Genomic DNA, 24180 nt, shown 5'->3' on the forward strand with positions numbered 1-24180 from the left:
TCAGTGGTGTAAGCTACAGCCCAAAATTAAATCAGGCTTCATTTGGTTTGTCTGGTTTCTGGGTGCTGTGGTGATCTGACCTCTCTTCGTATGTACTTGGCTCATGGGAAAGTTCTGAAGAAGCTGAAAATTCTGTACAGGCCATAAAATCAAAAATATATTCTGCCTAAAATCTCTTACTCAAATAATTTCCTCTTCAGATAAGCGGGAAGGGGATAGACTTGAATTCCTTACACATTTTCCGAACATCTTTTTTACTCTGCCAGATTTTAGGTGTGTTTAGTCCTTGGCTACATCTTGCTGGTGCTCTGGCAGAGTTGCAGTCTCACTAACTGACGTCAGAGTGGATCATCAAGGCTGATATTTGAGTGAGGGAGACTGCTGTGTACTGAGGTTACCTATCCCTTAAGCAGCCATGTGCATTGAGATAATCATTTTACAAACTAATAAACCATATCCCTCTTCTTGCTCTTGGTTTGTTTAGTTTTTTTTTTCTTTTATCACCTTCTTCCGTCGTATTCTGATTCTTCTTCTTCCCTCTTCTTCTCATTTTCCCTGCAGTTCATTTCCTGCCCTATTTCTTTATCTCTTCTTCTCCCACTGCACTGTTCCTTCCCTAGCTGTTATGAAGATGTGTAATAATGCAGTAGATTGGAGCTGGATCCCCTTCCCTGCTCCTGTCTTCCACTCCTTGTGCTGCCTTCCCAGGTCCTTTGGCACTTATCATTTTGGGGAGAGTAGATGCAAAGGAAGTATCACTCCATGAGCTGAATGCCACCTTGACCCTTCCTATTTCAGTACCTCTTTAACTGTCAAGTTAGAGAAATACCTGATGGTTAGGAATGACTGTTCAACCTCTTAACTTTGCGGAGGCTGAACATGTGTAATTAAGTCTTTCCCTGAAGCGTTTGATTTAAAATGGGACTTGCTGCTCTCCCCAGAACTTCCTCGCTCCTGAAAACGTGTTGCAAAATGTTGTTTCTCTTTCCCCTTTCTCCTTTCTGGGGGTTTCTAGACTCTCCTTGGCATTAGTTATGGTCCCAGCGCAAACTTGGTGAAGCGCAGAACCAGCCACGGAAGCGTTTTCAGTTTCCGACTCCGTGGCAGAGACACTTGCTCCGAAACAGATTTTGCCGATGATGAGATCAGCATCGCTGGGGAAAATGAAAGCCACCGGGGCTCTCTCTTAATTCCAAGATCTGGGAGACGTCCAAGCGTGCAAAGTCAAGTGAGCCATAGTTCTCACCCTACTACTCCCAACTACACCCAGACGGGCAAAAGGAACAGCTCAGTGGATTGCAATGGTGTGGTTTCCCTGATAGGAGGAGGCATCGGGGCACTCAACCCAGACCCTACTTCTCCTGCAGGGTTACTGCTCCCCCCAGTTATTTTGGAAAAGCCTGGGACAGGCGACCTGGTGAGTACTTTATAACTTTTGTATATGATTTGCACTCTTGTTTCCTTCTAAATGTTGTTGGAGTTTGCTGTAATTTATTTATACAATATGGAGTCTACAGGGAGAAACCCAGGCCCACCATTCCAGGCAGGGTGGGAAGACAAGGGGCTCACTCACACAGTAATGTGTGTCTAGTGCCACATCAGAGTGGTTCATACCTTCTGGTGAGACTTACTCTTCAGAGCTGGCTGGAGGCAAATACCTAAATCTTGGGCTTGACATGAATTTTCTTTACTTGAAGGGACATTTTTAAAATTGGTTTCTTTTGACTTTTGAATAGCTGACGTTGTCTGGTGGATAGAAAATTATGCTTTTTAAATGGTTGGGTGTGTCTTACCATCTTGAGACCGCGTTTTCTCTCACTGGTTGCTCTCTGTTCGCATCTGACCTCTGGTCATCTGTCGGGCCACTTGTGGGGGTTTTTTTCTGCAGTCCAAAGGTTGTTCCCAGAAGGGTTTAGCATCCAATTCAAATAACACCCAGGAAATATGAGCAGATGATCAACAGACTTCAGGCCTTTTGGAGATTGCCAGAATCCTTGTTACAAAGCACTACTGCTGGGAAGCATTTAATAAAACTGTGAACACAATCATAAAGACTGGTACCATTAGGAGACCCAAGAACAAATTCACTTGGAAAACCATGAGATGGTTTTTTTGGAAATAGCTACTACACAGGCAGGTTGCTAGTTTGAGATGGTGGGAATTTATCTCTTTTTATGTAGTCCACATTGAAGCTCATCACTCTTTAAACAGTCTTTAAAGCAGCGGAGGTCTCTACCATAGTCAGCGTGTGCAAGATTTATTCCATCTTAGTGATAAAAAATGGATCAGAATAATCTCTCTCCCTGAAAGTGCCTCTTTCTGTTCACTTTAACCACATGCCTTAAGTCAGGTGAGATAAAGCCCACTCAGAGTAACAAGGTGCCAAAAACAGGTTACACTGGTGGGGGAAAAAAAAAAGCAAATGTGATTATAACATGTATTAGGCAAGGTATCTCCTAAAGAGAAAGGTGAGTGAGATGGATCCCAGCCATGGTGTCAGATTATCAGTAAACTGGGAAGTAGCTTTTTTCTTTAGAGCCAAGCAGCTTCTTTTCTTTCAAGCTTAGGACTGATGTTTTTTTCCTCACCTATCTGGGCATTCCCTGTAGTCCTGCAAATAGACTCTCACACCATACATGAGAGGAGGGGCCGTGCTGTGCGTGGGAAACTGGTTGGTGTGAGAATTATCTGTTATGTTGACAGTTTTGAGGCTGTTGCTGCTTTTTTGGATGTTCACACCTTAGTTCATTTAGGACTTTGGTAATCCCACTTTTATTCTCTATGGACAAGGATGACCAGTCCTGAGACAAGTCTCTAGACAGCTGAGCAGCAGAAACACTCTTTGTAGATAAAGAAGTTTTATTGGATTTAGCTTGGTGCAAAAAAACCCAACTTGCTGTGTATTAAAGGAATTGGGGAAGAAAGTTTGTACATCTGTTTAAAAAAAAAAATCTGAACCAAAGTCAAAAGACCTCAACAGATGAGTAGAGGATGTCCCCCTTTTCTCTGTAAGGAAAGCAGCTCTGCAGGTTGCTGAGGCTGTCCCAGCTGTCAGAAAAAACTTAGCAAAGCATGAGAGCACTCAACCTTTCACAGAAAATATCAGTATTTTACGGGATTGGGTCCTGAGGTGACAGGGAGGCTTTAAGCTCTGCTGGCATTTATTCTCATTTGTTGGCTTCCTGCCTTTAAAAAAAAATTGGATGTTGGAAATGGAATGGCCCAGGTGGGTGAGCTCACATGGCAGTTCCCTGGACACCTAGGAAATAACGCCCAGGCTCTATAGTAACAGATGCTCATTCAGTGATGCAATGTGAAGGATGTTGTGTCTTCTGGAAAACAGGTTTGGTATCTAATCTATCCAGAATATGTGAGCTGGAGTTAAAAGCTAATTGGCAAGAAGCCCATTGCTGTACAGATGTATTCACTACAGGAATCATAAGCGCTGGGCACAAACGTGCAGCCTCAGCTGTGGCACAGGCAAAAAGAAATAGCAAATCCAGCACCTCAGTGTGCCTGGAGGTAAATCTGGGTGTTTCTGGACTTTGTGTTGGATTATTTTCACCTTTTTCGTGGTAAAATTTGAAGTTGAATTTGTTCTCTCTTAGCAGGTCTGGCTTCTTTTTATATTTTCTTGATATGTTTGGGGAAGTAAAACAAAGACTTGCAGGGTGAAGTTGCAGTTACCTCATTAACCCCACCGACCCTTCTGCTGTTATTTATTTTGAATGAGAGTGAGCCCATGGTGAAAAAAGGACCCACTTGGGCTATCTGTTGTGTCTTTCATGAACAAGAATAAAGGTCCAGTCCATGAAAAGGCATCACTGTAATATGGGTCAAGCCCTGCTTGCAGCTTCCTGAGGTGTAAGTGTGGATTCAGTCATGCAAACACAATGTCTGGGTTGATGGAGCTGAAAAAACAGGATTTACAGCATTAGGTTTTGAGAATGCATTTGTTTAGGTCACTCTGTGATGCTCAGTAGTATCAGTCCAATTGTTGCTAAGTGGGGAGATCACTGAATTCTGGTTTGTGGAAAGCTCAGAAGAGCACTTCTGATTTAAAAGGCAGAGTAAACATTGAAGAAGGTCTGACCATCTCTGGTTTTAAGTTTCTGAACTTCAACCCTTAAGTAGACCATAGCTGTAGCAAATGATTTCAAAGTGGGCCTTCCTAAGCTTTCTCAGGGAAAGCACAGTCACCAGCCACTCTTAAGCATTTTAGCCTGACCAGTTTTAGCAATATTCAGCCTGAAGAGTTTACCCCAGGCAAAGTGTTTGGCACCACAATGCACAACTTCCATGTCTTTGTGTCATTGCAACTGCTGCCCCCTGTCACAGCCAAGGGCCATTTGCCCACAGGAGTGGCTGCAGGTGGCAGCTGAGCTGACATGAAAGCATCTGTGCAGCTTCTGCCTTCTCCCACAAGAGAGGTGGCTGCAGCAGGTTATCCCACTATTCAGGCTGGTGACTCACATGACTGGTGTCCTGATACTTGGCTGCAGAAGAGCAACTGAGCTAAGCAAAAGTTTGAAACTGGCTCTTCATATGGCCCTGGCTGCCTGGCACAGATGGATGTGTGTTTCCGTGAGAAACCAAGCGTGCTTGCACTTTCCATCTCCTTCCCCTAATCCCTAAATTCAGCTAGTGAAACAGGAGAAATTTCATATCATCTCAATGGATGGTGCTCAGGCCCATCAGTGCTGTCAGCAGGGGCAGTCTGACCGGTCAGCAGGTTTGCTGGCCATGGGCAGCACAGTCCATTCAGAGTGGCATCTGCTCATGAAGTCTTCTGCATCAAAGTGGCTTCAAGTGCACAACCTGAGCCAGAGGAGGGGCATCCTACCCTCTGCAGGGAACCCGTGCATGTCTGCACGCTTTTCTACACCCACTGGTGTTCCCTTGGCACAGAAGAGCACACGCAAGGAGTGGTGGCATCATTGCTGAGGAGCTGCCCTTGGCAGCACAGGGGGTTCACTGCAGTGCTCAAGACAGAGAGCCCACAGAGGTCACATGAAGAGCAAAGTGGTGCAATGTGAAGTGTGGTCTGCAAAAACCCTTCACAAAGACAGCCCTGGGTCAGGCAGTCATCAGCTCGATGTGAAGAGTGACGGGTGTTCAAGTCTGAGGGGTGCTGGGAGCTTGTCCCAAGAAACCCATGGTTAAGTCCTAGTCACTGTCCTGGAATTCTCCAGTGTATCCTGCAGAAGACTTAGGGCTGCCCTGTTCTCTTACCAGCTTTATTCAAGTGGTCCAACTGCTGATTTCATCAGACTTACCCAGTGTAAATAAGACACGGGCAGACCTGGAGACTGTGCCTAAGTCCTAATTCTTTTTGGCTTGACCAGAGACTGAGGGGGTTGAAAAATGGTATGTTTTTTATGCTCGTGCTGATTGCTGGGTGGGATTTTGGGCTATTACTTTCTTTAGAGAAGGTCTGTACATTATGTAAGTGACTTCAGGGCACAATCCAACCAAAAGTTTCTGCACATTCCTGCAGTATTTATTTGTAGCTTTGTATTGCTCTGTTGTGTCTTGGTGTTTCTTAGGAGGTTAGAATAACATCTCCCTTCACAAGGTATTGATATGCTTCAACAGAATTGGATTTAGTTAATGAGCTGTTACCTGGAGCTCAATTTATTCATGGGATCTGATGAGGTTAAATAAGATATCACTTATTGTTGTTAAGAACCTCTTGAGGGTTAATAAACACTCATGACAGCATCCCCTCTTGCCTCCTAAAGCCAGCTGGAGCCCTTCCTGTAACAGTGCAAGGAAATCATAAGGTTTTAGTTTAACCTGACTTTCCAATTATTCTGAAGTGGAAGAGAAATGGGCACAGGACTAAGGAGGTGGTGGTTTGCAAATAGGCTGTTAGCTGATGGTCCCCATTGCTTTGCTCTTCCTGGGGTGCCTGCTCACCAGAGCTTCCCATCAGTCCAGGAGCAGAGTGGGACAACCTGTGGCGTGGTTTTGGGATGGGCCACGAGGCCAAGGCTGGAGCCATGCAGAGTCTCCCTCTTGCAGATATAACCTTTCCTGAATTTCCTCTTGGTAACACTCATGTGTTTTTTTTTAAGAAGCTAGAAATGCTGAGCACTGCTAGATTGTCAGGAGTGAAAACTACTGGGGGGTGAGCCCTTGAGAGAGGTCAGGCTATTTATTGAGAGGCTGAACTAAAAATTTAGAAGTTTACCTTTGGAAAAACTTTTTTTGATGATTTTATTTTAAAAGGAAAAAAAAAAAAGAAAAACAAAAGAAAAACAAAAGACCTTGGCTTTTGTTGCAGCTAAGCATAAAAGGCTTTTGCTGACCACATTGCTTCGAGGTTTTCTTGTTGACCCTAAAACCACCCCGAGGTAAAATTTCTTTTTTTCCCTTCTTGCTTTGCCACAGGACTGGTGAAAAGGGAAAATGTTAGCAGTTTCCATCTTCAGAAATAAAGGTCAACAAAACAAGTCATCCAAAAATCACTACCAATAAGTTATAGGGATGAAAGCTACCCGGCCCCCTGCCGCTGTCACAAAGAATTGTCACCATGACTCTAGCTACTGCTCATTTCAAACTTTGCTTTAGCACACCCTGAGTGTAAATCACTCAGATTCAGCACAAATATTTCAAGCTGCTCCAGTTTATCTCTTTAAATAACCGAGCATCCCCAAAATTAAATGACTTCTTTTTAAAGTTGTGCTTTATCATGGTCACCTCCAATCTCATTAAATATTTGTGCTAGTGCCTTACAGAATCCATTGTTCGTGGTGTAGCCTGTTCACCTCTTTTTATGCTGGAAAAAAATTTTAAGTGTACAAGGAAAATTAAACCTGCCCCAGTTCCCAAATATGGTCTTTAAAAATGCTGCCATGTATAAACCCATCTTCACATAATAGTTTTGACATAGCTCAGAACTGTAGGCAGTGAGAAGGAAACAATTCTGTTATGCATCCTCATTTACATGTAAATTACTGAATAGTATATTTGTCCCTATAGAATTTAGCTAATCCAAAGGAGAAACATTTCTAGTCAATCAAGGAGCAACAAATAATCTTGTCCTGCTGGAGCTGCCTATGTTTAACTCCACTGTGATTTCTCCTCTGGATCCTAAGGAGCCTCCTTGCGTAACTGTAGGGACTGCTGTTATTTTTGTTTAATTCCTATAGAAATATAAGTACAATGAGCAACTGTGCCTATGTATTTTCTCTCAGGGGTGATAATAGCCTTTATGTTGCCTGTTTGTCCAGTTCCTGGAACTGCTTTCTGTCTCAGAATGCAAAAACTACCAGTTCCTTGCTAGCTATTAGCCATCTCTGTTCTAAAATAAATAGTAATAAAGAAACCTAAACCCCCCTCACATAGAACAAAAGCTCATAAACTTCTTTAAGTAACTTCAATAATTTTAAGCAATTCACCTGCATGGAAGCTTTCTTTCCTGGACAAATACTTCCCAGTAAGTGGCAAGGTGACTATGTGATAGGCTTACTGCTCTATTGGGAAAGAGAACACAGGAGTATTCCTTGTCCCTGACGTTACCTGCCACACACTGTGTCCTGGCTCTAGGGATTAGATGACCCACTGCCAAGGGGCTGGCAGGGAACAGGGTCTTTGGGCTCTGCACACACTGCTGGGCGAGTGGGTGGCTGTCCCATGTGGTACCCTTTGCACTGAACGTGGGCCAGCAGCAAATTGCACCCCCTCACCTCTCCAGAGAGGGGAGAAGGAAGGAGTCATTCTCACTTCCTTCAGAAACACCCTTTGCACGTGAAGGATGGCACGCTGCAAACAGTCCCCTCGACTCCAGAAGGACCTGTGAAGTCTTGGGGACCACTTCTAGGTGGCAGGATTGAGACTGCTGGGCTGGAAAGATAAATAGAGTGACTTGAAGAACTTGTGGAGTGGGGATTATCGCATCAAACCTAGGGGAAAAGTCAGTTCACTGCTAATTTTTTTAATGTAAGATGTGCCAAACCAGTTTGACTTGGACTTTTCATTTACCCTGGTTTAGCTGAATCAAAAAAAATAGGAAGAATGAATCCCTGAATGTTTTTACTTTGATTTTTTACCTCTTTGCGCCTGTGAGTAAAAGGTGGCTTTCAGGTAAAGGACTTCTGAGGATGGGATTGTCTGATGACATGTTACTGGTCACATAGGGTGGGAAGATAGTATGGTTTAAAAAGTTAGATAACCTAGAGGAATTTGAAATTTGAGGGGTTTGTATGTTTTATGCTACAGACAGAGAAGTTGTGGGTTTACTTTTGGAGTTTTGTTGGGTTTGTTTTGGTTTTGGTTTGTTTTTCTTTTTCTTTGCTTTTGCTTTTTTTATTTTATTCTACTTAGAAACTTCTCCCTCGTCTTTTTTTATTGCCTTGTCTAGTTATTTCTTTTTGGTACCATGTATTTGTTATGTATTCCAAACTACTGTGAATGATTATGCAATTTTGTAGATGCTTTCTTCATTAATAAAACATTTGTTGTTTCTTTGCTTTTTATTGGATTTTTTTTGAGGTGAAGGGAATCAAGCAAACTAATGCATCTGAAATAACATTCCTGGTTTCCCTGGCTCCTGAGCCAAGGATAGGATGTTTTCTTTTTATGTTGTGTACAACTAGAACTCTCTTGGAAAAGTTTCTGATTATAACTTTCCTTTTGAGATGACTTTGTTAGTAACTCAGTGAACAATGAGTTAATTGTAAAAAACAAACAAACAAACAAACAAAAAACCAAAAACAACAAAGGACATTTTAGGAAAAAAAGAAAAAAAAAAACAACCAAAAACATTTTGAAGCATTACTGCTTTCCTGGCCCTGCTAATGTTTTAAGTGCTTACTTTGAAAGTCCTTACCCTTCTCTAGCCTTGCAGTGATTGGTATTTTTAACTGCAGTACTTTGAAGTGACCTGGGACCAGCATCCTGCTTACTGTTTTCAGTGTCAACCTGTGGCAAAGCATCTTTGCCCTTTGCAATCATCTGATAAGGGGATGTCCCCTGCCCTGAAGAGGTCACACTCCAGAAAGACAACTTGTAGAGCTTCAGCACTTTTTTCCTGCCATTCCCATGGAAGTGCCTTTCTTGAATTGGTCAGGGCCAATTCAGACCCAAGAGATGAGAAGATCCAGAATATTGGATCAGATTCCTGTAGCTCATTTGACTATGGAGAAACAAAATCAGCTACTCTGACGTCTGTATAAACTGGGGACTCTCACCTTTGTAGGAATTTCTTCTCCTTCCACATTTCCCTGAGCAGTATTGCAAGAGCCATCAGGATCCATCTTCTACATCTGTCTTGCTTACACAGTATCTCGGACCTCACAGCCTGTGTGCTTGGAGGAGCAGGGCAGAGGCTTTAAATATTTATTTTGGGAGACTGAGTGTCTCAACCAGAAGGTCTGTGACAGAGAATGACGCTGAGCCTGGCTTTCCCAGATCCTTACACTTCAACCACCACTTTTCCTTCCACCTGTGTGAGATCTGGAGGAGTAAACCGAGTGGGATTTGTCTCTATATGAAGTGGGAGCTTGTAATAATAAAAGTCTTAATATCTTGCTCCTGTGAGCTGACAATGTAAAGTATTTAATACAATGTGTGTCTGCGGCTTTACTGTGCTTCTGTCTGACATCAAAAACCCAAGCCTACAAAAAGTGCAAAACTAATTTAAAATGAGACATTAAGCAAGGACAGTTTGGGAGTTTTGTTTTCCTGGTATTTGATTTCTTTAGGATTTTTTTTTTAATCTTTTCCTTGAGAAACATGAGAACAAGAGAGTTAGGTTATTTTCTTTTTCCTGCGAAAAATGAAGCTAAATTTCTCCCCTAATTATGTAGCTTTGGAGTCCATAACACCAAAGATCACTAGAATGACAATATGTTCCTGAGACTTGGCAGTGTTTCAGAACAAGAAAAAACATGTGTTGAGGAGTCAGTTTGCTTGGTATGATATCAGAGATCTGTAATAGAGCTGTTACTCACGCCCTTTTCCTCTTCTAGCTGTATAATTAAACAGTTAACACATTTCAGAAATAATGGAATAATTAATGTAATTAAGCAGGGCTTTTTTCACAAGCAAAGAGCATGGTAAAGCAGCACTGATATTTCTCTGGCATCAGAAGTGTTCCTTTATTTTCACCCACAGTTTACAGGAAGGTAAAGGGCAGAACAACGTTTCCAAAATTGCTCAAAGTGCCATTTTCAAAAGCTGTACCCCATCAGCATGTCAGTGACAAGTCAGTGAGCTTTAGGCTCTTCAGATGGGAAAAATAGTGCTTAGGCAGTTTTGAAATTGCTACCCTCTGTCTGCCTTGGTTTTACTCTGCTGATCCAATGTGTTCCTTTACACAGACCTCTCCCTCGGACGAGGCGAGCAAGAAACAGCTTTTAATGCCCCACCGCCCCTCCGTGGACCACTCGGACGAGCCCTTTCAGAGGCAGAGGGCAGTGAGTGCTGTCAGCATCATCACCAGTGCCCTGGAAGGTAAGAGACATCCTCAGCTCCCCAGCTCAAAGCCATGTCCATGTTAAATGGCAGAGAAAAGGTGACGCGAAACGCCCTGATATTAAACCCTCGTTGTTTTGAAAGAAGGCACTAAAGATAGTTGTTACAACCCCCATAACAGAGGCAAGGCTGTAACAGAAGGCAGTATAATCCCTGTCTTAACCATGGACTTGTAGGAGTCCTGGGAAAATGCTTATGGTGTAATCAAAATGGGAGCTGGTAAGATTTTGTGCCCCCGTGGCATTAGGTTTACACAGGGCTCACCAAGGTGCAGGGCAGTGGAGCACCAGATTGTTTGGGTGACTGTACATATATTTACATCTCATCTCCCTGGGGCTGATGGAAAGCCTGGCATGTGCAGTCACCAGCTACATGCAGAGCATCCAAGCTGTGGGAGAGGAAAGTTCTCATGCAACAGGGGCACAACAGTGTGGTGGGTGCTTGAACCCCGCCGTGAAATTTAAGGGTGCTCAAAGGACCCTTTTAACCACGCAAATATTTCTCAGCAAATTTTTCCATTGCTCATGAGTCGTCCCATGAGGTGCAGAAGAATTTCCCTTCTCTGTCTTCCCACAGACAGGGACTTTGCATTTCCCTCTCACAAATTTATCGATATAGCAAGACAACTCGTAGCAAGCCCTCACATTCTTGTACTCTTTACATGCAGCATGAAAGGGCTTCCTGCAGTTCCTTGTGTCTCCTGCATTGCAAATTGAGACAAGACAGGAGGTAGCACCTAAGAGCACAGAAAAATGTCTGTCAAGAACACAGTGTGGAGCAAGGGAAGTTGTGGATTCTCCTGCAGCCTGATTCTCTGTGTGACTGATGAATAGGAAGGCAAGGCAAGGCAGAGGGACTTAGATAAGAGATGCCTTACAGACAGGAACTGGACGTATCTCCTGGAGATAGGCCAGCATGAAACCACAAAGCCCTTCTTCTTCCTCAGCTTTTTACCCTCTCCCATGGTTGTATGCACCAATATTGTGGCCAGAAGATATATTTATGTTTACATAAATATAGGGTTGTATTCTTAATAGGGAAATAATCACTTCAGTGTACTCCAGTGTTTAATGTAGTCTGCAAAGGTTTTATTTGTTTCCTGTGGGGTTTTTAGCAATTACCTTTGTGATTGATTTGCTATTTTTTTTGAAATGTGTTAAGAATGCCTAAAAGACCTGAGCTGGAATTCTTATTTATTTGGTGGTACTCTCTATTCTTTTATACCACAGAAATAGGGACCGTGAAGTCTAGGGTAACTCAGAGCATGTGACATTCAGGGACATGGTTTAGTGGTGGACTTGGCAGTGCTACATTAATGGTTGTACTAAATTACCTTAGAGGTATTTTCCAACATAAATGATTCTATGATCCTATATAGAAGAAAATTGTTTCAATCCTTGTCAAAGGTCTACTAACTCCTAGACTTTGTTAGTCACTGAAATTGAATAGTTGTTAACAAGAGGAATGTCACATCAGAATAAAATGTACCATGGGTTTTAACTATACTCACAGCTGTATGATTTGTGCCATACTTTGAAACAGCCAGACTAGAAATCTCTTCCCCTTTCATTACCTGGTTTCTTCTCTCAGCTCTTGGGTAGTCAGCATCTGTCTGTTTTTCCCAGACATTGCAAAGCCATGAAGACAAGAAAGGTCCTATTTTATTTTTTTTTCCATTTAAAAATAAGAAAAAAGACATCTCCAACACATACTTTGATTGTATTTTTCTGACCATTTTCTTTAAAAGCAGTGCAAAGTAGCAAAAAAAATACACAACAGTAGAGTCTAATTTTACTTTTCCTTTTGCAGATATTTAAAAAAAAATGTTAAATCTCTTATGATTTCCAAAGATGTTCTGTGGTGGGAAATTATGTGAATTCTTAATTGATTTAAATCATTTTAATGCCGCATCACTGCCAAAAGAGGACAGTTACACCTTCCTCCTTCCCTTACTGTGTTCCTGTGCTTTGATTTGACTGTATGAATAGTTTTCAGCTGGATCAAGAGGCAGAACCAGCTCACACAGAAGGTCCAGGAGCACAAAAGCTGTCAAAAGGACAGAGAAATCACATGTACTTGAGGCTGAGGAGGGTGAAACTAACTCTTTTAGCAGCAACTTGGACTTAAAGGGACTTGTGTTGAGTGGAACCTCAGAGAAAAGAGTCACTCATCTGATGTGTGTCCATCATGAAGGTCCCCAAATTAAAAATAGTGGAATAAGTAGGGTTGGGTAGGCATATTATGAGGAATAAGGATGTAGATAGATGTGTTCTAGATTAACCTGGCAAATTATAAATGATATCCTTTAGAAAGTGACCACCTTAAACTCTTCATTACTTTCAGAAGCAGGTTTCAAAAAAAAAAAGCAAAATTATGATTTTGCATTCAAATTGATGGTTCTCTCATCATTTTAGGGTTTACCTGTAAACCTTTTGTTTGGAGGCTGGAAAGACAGTTATTTCTTGGAAGCAATTTGGTTTCCCAAAGATCTCAGAGCAATGCGGATGTTTGTGCAAAACCTGTGCATGTAGGACATGATCTGATATTTTGGAAGCTTGCTGGAAGACACTTAATGCCACAGCTCTGTTGCCTGATGAAGAAAAGTAGACAAAGAATCATAGAATCATTATGGTTGGAAAAGACCTCCAAGATCATCAAGTCCAACCAAATACCCCCAGCCCACAAAGTGCCACATCTACTCATTATTTGAACACTTCCAGGGATGGTGATTCCAGCACTTCCCTGGGGTGCCTGTTTCTGTGCTTAACCACTATTTCAGTGAAGACATTTTTTCCTAATATCCCAACTGAACCTCCCCTGCCACAGCTTTGAGGTCATTTCCCCTTGTCCTGGATGGTTCCTGCCCTGGGAGAGAAGGCTGTTTATGAACTGATGGAAATAACAACCTTGGCTGAAGTTTTCCCGTTATCAGTGCAGGTTCTAATTATATAGACTAAAACTGTTATACAGCATTCCATGCCCATAAAGGAATCAGAAAAGGAAAGCATTAGGCAATTCCACTAATCATTATCATTCAGCTATTAGCTGTCTTTTTTGGCTTTTCTTTTCCATCATTTAAAACAAATTATACTTACGAAGCTATTTCAGTTCTTTTGTCTGCAAGTAAAATGAGGATATAAAAGTTGTATTATAGGTAGTATTTTAAAAGCATCTTTAAAAAGCACAGGGGAGTTTTAGTAGCATGTTTAAATGGGCTTATGAGGTTCCTGGTTTTGTATGTGGGCCTCAGAAAAATCAGATGTTTAACACCTGTTTGGATTGCACATCAAGAACAGAAGCTCTATTGATAACCAGAGATACTCTCGTTCTCAAGTACTTAAATCAACTCTAAATGTTGGATTAAACTCTTTCATCTCTTAACTGCTTTAAAAGGTATTACTTAAGATACTTTGAAAATGTGACCTGGGATGAAAAAATATATTCCAATCTAAGTTAAATGAAGACAGTGTATTCTTATCCATTTGAACTTGGCAATATGGAAAATTGAGTAAGAATCCAAGCCTATATATAAGACTGGACTTAACATCTTTAGTGTGATTCTCCCTTTTTGCTTGTGCACTTTTTAAAGAGGTTATTACTTTCAGAATAGGTCACTGTCTGCTAAGTGCAGGTCAACTGGCAAAAACCCCACAGTGTGTAATTTGCCAACCTGCTAGGACAGAAATATTTTTACCCTTAAAAAAATTTGGGGTAATTCATGGGCCTTCCTCTGTGTTATGAGTCATTTTAAGTGGTCTCTTGTCATATAACTCAGTGTGAATTGACTGTTACTTTGCTGCTTGTGACTTAGAGCTTGAGGAATCACACCAGAAATGTCCTCCCTGCTGGAACCACTTTGCTGTTAAATTCCTCATTTGGGATTGCTGCCCTCTTTGGCTTTTGATCAAGAAATTTGTCAAGTTTGTGGTAATGGACCCATTTACTGACCTCACCATCACTCTCTGCATTGTGCTGAACACGCTCTTCATGGCCCTGGAGCATTATAAGATGACGAAGGAGTTTGACCACATGCTTTACATAGGCAATTTGGTAAGTCACCCTGATCTCCAACTGCTACCTGAGGAGTGTATTTCCTGCTTTTTAAAGTGTTGGCTGTGGCTTGGGAATACCCAGTGTTTTGACACACTGCCAGCATTGCTCTGCCTATGACATATCAAGCAAGTGCACCTCTTTCTGGGGGTGAAGAGAATTGAATGAAGAACAAGGGTCTGTTTTTATCGAACTAACCTATTCTAATGTTATTAGTAAACATTAAAGCCGTGTTTCTGGGCTGTTCCTGATAAATATCTGTTTAGGGAAATGAGTTAAGAGAAAGGTTAATGAACTTTATTTGGGATTTCTGGTAAAGTAGTGATAAGACAGCAGTTCTTAGTGACTAACAGTGACTTTTAAGTACAAAAAGAAACCTACAGAAAAAAGCAAGGCAAGGTCTAGGAAGGAAATAGAGTGGTGTTTGATCATGGGTTGATGTGTATGAAGGAAGAGGCCTATAGTACACTCTCTGTATGTCCCTGTATGCCCTGCTGTACCTTTCCAGAGGCATGTGCTGTGTCCCATGCAAACCCAGGGGCAAAGGGGACACGGAGCAAAGCATGGCTGATGCTTCGAGGGGAAACTCTTACTGTGCAAGCTGGAGCAGATGGGTGCAGAGCTGCAAAACAAGCAGAGACCAAGGAAAAACAGAGTGACAGTCCACAGTCAAGCTGCAGGGACAGCATAAAAGCCTTTCCAGAGGCAATATGATACAATTTGTGACCCAGGGGTCCACTAAAATTCTGCAGTTACTACAAAAAAGAAGCTTTTTCTTTAATCATCTTTCTCCAAGTTATGTTTAAAAGTTACCTTGTGTTAATGCTTTAAAACTTAACTTTTAAAATCCTTTTAATTTTAGAAGAATCTGAATTGGAAAAGGCACAGGCCATCTAGCTATGGCGTGGTGTAGTTGCCCCTAAAATGTAGTGGTAGCAACAGAGATATCCTATAGGACCACAAGTAATCTGGAGAGTCTGGAATGTGCATGCTGCTAAGTTTGCATTTGAGAAGCTCACAACAGAGATTAAAAAAGCCCTTTATTTCTCTAAAATCAAAGGCTGCAGTGTCTCAAAGCTGGATTCACATCACCTAACTTTAGGTATTTACAGCGGAGGAGTCTATCTCTGTGCCAGTTGCCTTTGTCCCCCTTTAAAGTCAGTGTAGAGTAATGGACAATTTTAAACCACATTAATGTGATGCTGTAAAGATATTTACTTTTGGATAAGGTGAACTATGGCCTGGAGGCCAGTGACTGTAGTAACCATCGACCATGGTGGGAGTATGCAGAGACACTACAGATGTGATATCTGCCTTTAGTGAGATGCATTCTGTGCTGGCAAGTTTAGGTGGGTAGTAGCAGTAATCAGACATTTTGAATCAGTCCTAGAATACGTGACATGTCACCTATGGATTTTTTTCTTTATCCTGGTCCTCTGGGCTTCCTTGTGCAGGTTGAGGTTATTCTCCTAGGCTGTGGGACTATTCTCCAGTTTTTCAGCTGCTGTGTCTTGGCAAATCTTGCTCTGTTGTTGTCTAAGGAGAAATCTGTTTGGGTCTCTCTTGCCCTCTGCAGAAAGCAATAGATAAGGACAACTTGGAAAGTCATCTCACAGGACTGTACCCAGCTGCACTTTGCAGCCAGCATTCCTTCTTGTTGCTCAACAATTTGTGGCTTTCTAAGATGACTTTAAAAAAAATTCCTTTGGACCCAGTGTCCACCAAAGCAGGTGGCAGTGCTGTCATTTCCCTCTCTGGCAGTCGGGATAGTCAGGGTGTCTGCTCTCCCTTGCAGACCACAGGCAGGGAAACTTTAGCCCTTGGCATCCCTCCTGCCAACAAGACTCCTAATTTTTAACAAAGAGAGAAATTTTGTAGAGAGACACATGGTTTGTTTTGCTTATCTCTTTTTTTTTTTTTTTTTTGGCAGGAGAAATTTTGCAAAGCAAATTCTGCAAAATTTTGCAAAAAAAAAAAAAAAAAATCTCACTATGAGTTTCTCAGTGTTGCCTAGAGCCATTTCTGCTCTTTATTTTAAAGTGTAAAGTAAGCAAAACAGCCTGCCAGTATTTTTTGTAACAGGCTGATGGCTCAGGGCTCCCCTTCTGAGATCTGAGCTTGGGTCTGTGAGAAGCCAGACTGTGCCAGCTCACCCTCACCAGCTTTACTAAACCCCTGCATAACTGGATTGATTGTGCGTAGAGCAGGTCAGACAAAAGTAACTCTTTTTTGTGGAGGATTTTGCAAAGTCATTTTTAATGAAAATTGACATTTTTTGCAATTCCCTATGAAAGGGAAGGGAGTCCCAGCCCCAGGGCAGGCTGCCAGGTGACTGCATCCCCTAAGCTGCAGACTGCCAGCCCCCCCTCAGCCCCCATGCTGGCTGGCTGTCGCCTTCCTGTTGGATCTAACCCTCTCTAAGTGATTATTTTAGCATTAAACAGGGGAAATATTAAAGAGGACAGGTCTTTGGCATTTTTTTACTCGGAACAAATGCTTCTGAGTGAAATGAAAGAATGAGAGTGGAACATAAATTTGCTTTCTCTGGATCTGGCAGTCACTGGAGCTCTCCCTCTCTGATTGTCCATCCGCTTCAGTCAGTATCTGCTACCTTCAGACTCCTTCAGTTCATCACTTACAGGAATCAGCATTTTTAAGTGTCAGCAGAAGGCCAGCCAAGCATATGTACATTTTTACATGCTTCATCTGCCCACACACCACTCAAAAAATTAGTAGATAGAGAGCAGATAGAGCAAGATTCCCTCAATTTTTGTTTTCCTTTTAGAAGCTGAAATGCCTCTATGCAATATCAAAGCCTAAAAGGCTGAAACGATAGGTAAAAGATTTTTTTTTTTTAAGACAAAGTCCTCCAAATCAGCAGTGTCATATTTGGCACCAGTGGATGTTAAGCTACTTGTTTTCTCTCCAGCTTTCTCATATGACACATCCACATCCATCCTCTTGTGCAAGCTCAGCCGTCGTGTACCAGGTGCTGGCGGTTTGGCAACCGCTGTTTGAAATCCGTAGCTGGTACACATACACGATTCCTGATGCCTCTAGGAAGGCCCAGACATTTTGCTGCCTTGCTGTGACATTTCCTTCTCAGAAGGCTATTGATTAAAATGATTCAGGCAAAGAAAGTGATCCTCCTGAGTCATTTCTCAGCAAGACGGTTGCATAACGTGCAGCATGGTATCGTAGTTTCTTAAGGCAGTCCCCTGGATACAATTTCACAGACATCCAGTTTTGTCTTGTTCTCTGTCCTAGGAAAATTGAGAGCATTATGGTGGGAGTCTTTGGTTTCTCTAACCACCGTGACTCAGAAATTGTTGGCTGGTTAGAAATATGAGACAGGTTGTTTGTTGCGTCCTTGGTATGAGGCGGTGATGGGAAGTTATGTCCCAAAGTATTGCTGCAATCCAAGGTATCATTTTCCTGATGAGAAAGAGAAGGTAATTTACATAAGGAATAGTGTAAAATGGCCACTTGGAATAATTAATTCCAGAAGCATTAGAGAGTAAAGCCAAACATTCCTCAAATGCAGGCTATAATGATTTATTTTTATTCCTGAATGTCATAATTACATGACCTTAAGTTTTCCCTTTCCCATCTTAATGGGTGTCTTATCCCTGTTGCTCTGAGTTGATCAGTTCTGCTAGGCTAGTGCTGCAAATATTCAACTGCTAGTAAGGAAAACATTTCTCCTTGACTGTATGTTAGTGATGCGTGAGCTCTGTATCCTCCCCTCTTTTTTGACCAAAAAAATGCATAAATGTTGATTATTTCACAGAAAGTCCTGTACTTTACTAAATACATTTCCAGAAATTATCTGTTTCTGCAGATATATCTATTTCTGTTTCAGAAATATCAGAAATTCCAGAATTTTCCAGAAACACAAAGCTCTGTGCAGCTTGTACTAGGACTTGAAATGAAAATGAAACAGTATACGAAGAATGTGGTCCTCACATTTTGTCATTTTAAATAGACTGTAGCTTTGCATTGTGCATTTAAACTGTTACTTAAGGAGGGCATATAAAAGGACAACATCTGGGATACTTTACACGAATGTGTTAAAACTGAATTTGTTGTCAGCAGCCTTCCTCCCCCCTCTCCCTCTGCCTCATAGGTAATATTTATACGTTGTTTTAAAGAAAAATGTTCCAATTAGAAGTTCCACCATATGACATTTGAACTGGGTCATAAATAACCAATGTGTTCCCAAGATGCAGTGAAAAGAAAATTGCCATGATTATTTGTAAAAAAAAACAAAACAAACCCGGACTCAAATTAGAGTTTCTAATCGCCTTCGCTGCCAGCAATAACCTCAGAATAACTGGAGGCGTGCGTTGCCCTTCTATTGATAATAATAACAAAATAAAAAGGGATAATACAGGAGATACACTGCAACCCAAATAACCCTTAACACTCGCGCTGAATTCACTCAGCTTTCTCCACTGATATGAATAGATTTAACCTTTATAAAAGGTACCTTTACACTTTCTTTTTTTTACCACTGGGATTTTTCAGATGATGGAAGGAGGCAGAAATGTATATTCCAATCCAGAGCTTGAAGTCAGATGTCATTGTAACTTTACAGCAGTGTATTGTTGTGAAAAGAGAAGACAAAATTGTAATAGTGATAAAGAATCAGCCATGAAAAAGAAAGTATTTGTTTGTAAAAAATGTTTTTGACTTTCTGCTGTGTTCACCTGCAGCAGTGGAAACTCTGCAAGCAAGGAGTTGTGTTTAAAAGGTTACTTTGAATTCATATTTTTCTTTCTGCAGGTCTTCACTGGGATTTTCACAGCAGAAATGGTCTTCAAAGTAATTGCCCTTGACCCCTACTACTATTTTCAGCAAGGCTGGAATATTTTTGACAGCATAATTGTTATTCTAAGCCTGATGGAACTGGGTTTGTCCAGCATGGGAAACCTGTCTGTTTTACGCTCCTTTCGACTGGTAATGGTCTTATTCTGTTCTTACCCATATTATTACATATAAACTCTGACATGAATGCAACTTGTTTTCTTAAAAACGCATCTGCCGATAATTGCTGCAAACTGGTGAACAGTACGTGACACTAATTATAGACTGAGGGATAAATGGAATTGTTCCAGATTTACATTAGGGTAAATGAGAACATAATTTGATTCCTTCTAGCTGTACCAGGTACTTGTAGCACACTTAAAATATTTGAATTCCAATTTGTAATAAAAATCTGCCGTTTTATACCCATACACCTGCTAGCATAGTCAGCAGATAATTGATAGCCCAAGAAATGCAAGAGCCAGTAACTTGTTGTTTTAGAAATTGTTATTCCTAAATTATGTTATAAACATGCTACTGTTCTTTTAGATGTTGTCAAAAGAAAGTGTCTTTGAATTATTCACAGAGTGATTTATTTTTTTTTTCTAGAACTGATCAGCATAACATAACACCTGTCTTTCACGGGAACTCCTTAGCTGTCAACTCTTTTGTTAGGCACAGGATAGTGGTGTTCTATTAATGAGAGACTGGTGACATTTTGGAAGAGAAAAGTACTTTCCTTGCCAGCCTGACATTTGTGTTGCACTTCGTGTACCAGGATGTCCATGCTAATCATTCTGGCCATGATATGGCTTCACAATTTTAAAGACCAGGAAAACAAGCCCTTATGGTTACATTTAGCAGAAGAATTAATTTTTTTTTCCAAAATTCTCTGCTCTGCTCAAAAATACAAATTTTCCATCTCTGTCCTAAGTGTCTCCTTTCAAGTTTTTGAGCAAGCCCTCTTCAATAAGGCTGATATTAAACCTTCACTTGAAAACAGAGCACAGGGGCTAGGCACCATTTACATCCTTAAAATAGGTCTTAAGTGGGACGTGGGTTGAGCACAGACTGCGTGAGCCTCGGCACAGAGGTGATTTTCACCCTGGGAGCTAACAGCTAGTAGCATCTGGCTGAGGCTTACTCTGAAACACAGAGGAATTCCTTCTCTCTCTGTGGGATCAAACCCTAAACTCCTTCCTCCAGATGCCTGCCAGGCTGTTTAATTTGAGGAGGAAAAGGAGGAAAAGCAACGTAAAAGAAAATATTAAGATGTGTATTTTTTGTTCTTCCATCCCACCCCCACCATGGTAGTTGAGGAATGCGCCTTTAAGAACTTGTCTGTCCAACCAGGCAGAGCATAGCTCTGGAACACTTAATGCTCATCCTAGAAGCCCAGCTGATATTTTATTAATAGATGTAATGGGGTTAACAGGAAGTATGGCTAAAATCACCCTGTACCGCACACACTGTGGCATTTAACATCTTTCACGTTTTGCCCACTTTAATAATTCATTGGCTGAAATGCCTGTTGCTTCTGTGAACTGACACTGTTGTTTGTGTTCTGTTCACAGCTGCGGGTCTTCAAGTTGGCGAAGTCCTGGCCGACCTTAAACACGCTCATTAAAATCATTGGTAACTCAGTGGGTGCCCTCGGTAACCTCACGCTCGTGCTGGCAATCATCGTCTTTATTTTCGCCGTGGTAGGGATGCAGCTTTTTGGGAAAAGCTACTTGGACAACGTGAAGAAGATAAGCAAGACTGGCAATTTGCCACGGTGGCACATGAACGATTTCTTCCACTCGTTCCTCATCATCTTCCGGATTTTGTGTGGAGAGTGGATCGAGACCATGTGGGACTGTATGGAAGTAGCTGGGCAGCCACTGTGCCTTCTTGTCTTCTTGTTGGTCATGGTGATAGGAAACCTGGTGGTGAGTTCTCAAGATGTTGGGTTTTTTTCTTCCTTTCCTGGTGGGTGTGTGGAAAATGTACCATTTTTTAATCCAGAAATGGCAAATCTCACGTTACTCCATGACTTCAATTTGATGAACCAAGTTGTCACCCAGAGAAACTTGTTCCTATCCCAAATACAAAATTGCTAACATTGCATTAGTCATAGGGAATGAGGGCTTGCTGCTTTTTTTTAGAACATATAGTTTTTTACCAGAAGTAAGTCGCTTGGGCTGGTTATAATGATTTTATTTCTTAGGCCATTCATGGGGATGAAAAGATTCAAGATCTCTTTTCTATACAGGTGTGAATATCACCTCAACTGTCACTGGTTTAGGACATATTTTATTTCCCTTAATTTTTACTCCAGAACACGTGAACCTTACACACAGCACAGTGTCTTTGACTGGAGTTTCAAATGTCTTTAGCCTGCACGTTCTAGGAAGCTACAGGTTGTGTTTACTGTAATGCCACTGGCTTGCCTGCTTTTTTTAATAGACTACCCCATAAGCATGGCTTACATAAGCTCTGAACCTATTAAGACTGAATTATATTTCCCTGTTGACATCTTAAGGAGCGCTTTGCTGGCTTTCAGTCATTGTGGAAATGTTTCTGCCGTTCAGCTTACAGAGCATCTTTGACATTGTGGCTCTAATGGCCTTACTGTTTATGTAGTGAGTTGTTTAACAGTAGATGCTGCTATAAAAAACATGGGGTTTTGCTGCTGATTGCTTTTAGTGGTTATTTTGCTTTTAAGTACGCAATGTTTTGGTTCTCAGCTGCTGGGATAAAAAAGTTCTTGAGCGAGCTTATAGAAAAACAGAGTGTGCTCTTTTGTTTACATTAATTTATATTTTAGAAGTTATTTTTGTGCTGAAAATGTTGATTGCAAGGGCAAATTATATTTTTAAGGCGCTTTTTATTATAAAAATTGGAAGTTAAGCTGTGATTACTCAGAAAGGGGCAGATTACTTATGGTTTTTTTCCATAACTTACCGTTTCTATAATTTTTTCTTGGAATTAAATTTGATTAGAGGAGTTGGGGAAAAATGCTACTTTATTTAGACAAAAATTATTTATTATATCTTCTGGGAGAGTTTAGCCAGAAATCCAGAAAGTTAATCTCCCCCTGCCATTAAGCAATGCATTCTGTGTATGATAATGAAAGCTGGAAATAATATGTGTTAAAATCCGGGGAAAATGTTAACATTTGAAATATTCATGGATTATTAAAAGATGTGAATTAGCAACATCTGATACCCTTAGATATTAACACTCATCAGTGTACATAAGTACTGTTAAATATGAAATCTGGTTCAGCAGAGACTGCAATAACATTATCTACATATATTTAACCTTCAGTGCTTGAAAAAGGCTGTCCCAGATGTAAAACCAGATATTGAAAAACTCTGTTAGCATGGATAAGCTGAAGTTATTAGTCAGCTGAAAGCAAAATGCTAGCTTTATTGTTTTCAGCTCACAGTTCTGTAAGGATGTGGCAAAGACCGGTAAATAGAAATGATTCTTGTGTGTGGGTCACTCAAAAAAGAAAAAAGAGAATGATTCATAGGTGATAAAAAGAACAGATTCTGAATCATGAGACTCATCCAGTGTTAACTGCGTTACATGGAGGTTTCATGATGTTGATTAGCAGATAGAGAGGAGGTCATCTGACTCCTCTGGCATCAGCAAAATTCTTGCTTTCTTCAGTGAGGTTGGGTTGAGTCTACTATTTCATTTATTTTCTGAACATCATTAGACCCAAAAATTCTGGTGTCTAAAAAGCACCATGAGCCCTTTCAAATAAGAATGCTGGAGTGCTAAAACTTTTACCTGTAACACCATTGCAGTCTGTGCCAGCAAAGTTTCTCTTTTAACTTGCTGAGGTCCTTGTTCCTCCTCTGAGTTTCAAGAGCCAATTCTGATAAAAAATATTATCCTGAGGCTGTATCTCATCTGGACCCTGAATGCTTCTGTGGTCTCTGAAGGCATAGAGGAAATCCTGCAGCATTTTTCCTGATGTAGCAGATCTGCACATTCATCTAGACTAACTACTTTTTTCTGTCACATCTGCCAGTACGTATGGTGGTGTCTGTGCTCACCTTCCCAACAAGAAGGCCAAGTATTATGAAGCAGACCTGCTCTTGAACTCCTGTAAGGGCTGCAAACTGGTGATGAAAGTGTTACAAACCACTTTCAGATTCTGTGGCAGTTCAGTGATTCTGTTTGCAGGTCTTATCCAGCCTCACTAACATAAATTCAAAGGAATGGTGGAAGAAAATCCGGGAAAGTTAGTAACCACCCTGGGCAACATCATGTTATGGAGCAGCACAGCTGTTGAAAGGAATTTTAGTAAATCTTTAGTCTTTGGTTTGTATTCATATATCCTAAAAATGTCTTGGACAATTTGTGTGCAATGCCACACGAAACTATATTTACTGCTGGTCAACTGATATATGAGTCATCTTCAAGGAACTAAACTTTACAACATAGTTGGAAAACTATGTGCTGTGGAACTTCTTTCACACAGTAAAACTGTGCTACTGTTGTCAGATGGCAGTTTAGAGTCATTGAAGCCACTTTAGAAGGTAAAGCCAAAACAGACAGATAATAAAAGTTTCTCCCTCATTTGTAAGAAAGATCTTCTGAAATAGCTGACTGAATAATTATGCTTACTGTTAAGTTTTAAAAAGGCCTTAACATATCATGCGTATTTATGTTACTGAGGTTAATAAGGAAAATCACTGAGACAGGAATTATTAAGAAGATGTAGGAGAATTTGGGTCACAAGGCAGTTCCTGGTGGCCCCTGCTCAGGCAGGTCAGCCAGTGTGAGAGTCGATATGACATCAGCCACTTCTCAGGGGAGAGTTGTGTGTAATGGGTGCAAACAACG

General features: G+C 41.1%; 1 protein-coding gene across 4 annotated transcripts in view; it reads left to right on the forward strand.

Moving 5' to 3' along the window:
- Nucleotides 1-24180, forward strand: part of LOC113991446 (sodium channel protein type 5 subunit alpha-like) — a 215727-nt gene that overhangs the window by 100860 nt on the left and 90687 nt on the right. For 3 of the 4 annotated variants that reach the window (XM_027727795.2, XM_027727793.2, XM_027727796.2), the window contains exons 12-16: nucleotides 1016-1417; nucleotides 10326-10458; nucleotides 14291-14529; nucleotides 19315-19488; nucleotides 20910-21266. In XM_027727795.2, coding sequence (XP_027583596.1) covers nucleotides 1016-1417; nucleotides 10326-10458; nucleotides 14291-14529; nucleotides 19315-19488; nucleotides 20910-21266 — 1305 coding nt within the window. The remainder of the gene's footprint in view (nucleotides 1-1015; nucleotides 1418-10325; nucleotides 10459-14290; nucleotides 14530-19314; nucleotides 19489-20909; nucleotides 21267-24180) is intronic. The other variant, XM_027727798.2, reaches the window with a different exon arrangement.

The sequence above is a fragment of the Pipra filicauda genome, unplaced genomic scaffold, assembly GCF_003945595.2.
Source record: "Pipra filicauda isolate LSUMZ 115617 unplaced genomic scaffold, ASM394559v2 scaffold1_size10287979_pilon, whole genome shotgun sequence".
NCBI classification, from domain to species: Eukaryota; Metazoa; Chordata; class Aves; order Passeriformes; family Pipridae; genus Pipra; species Pipra filicauda.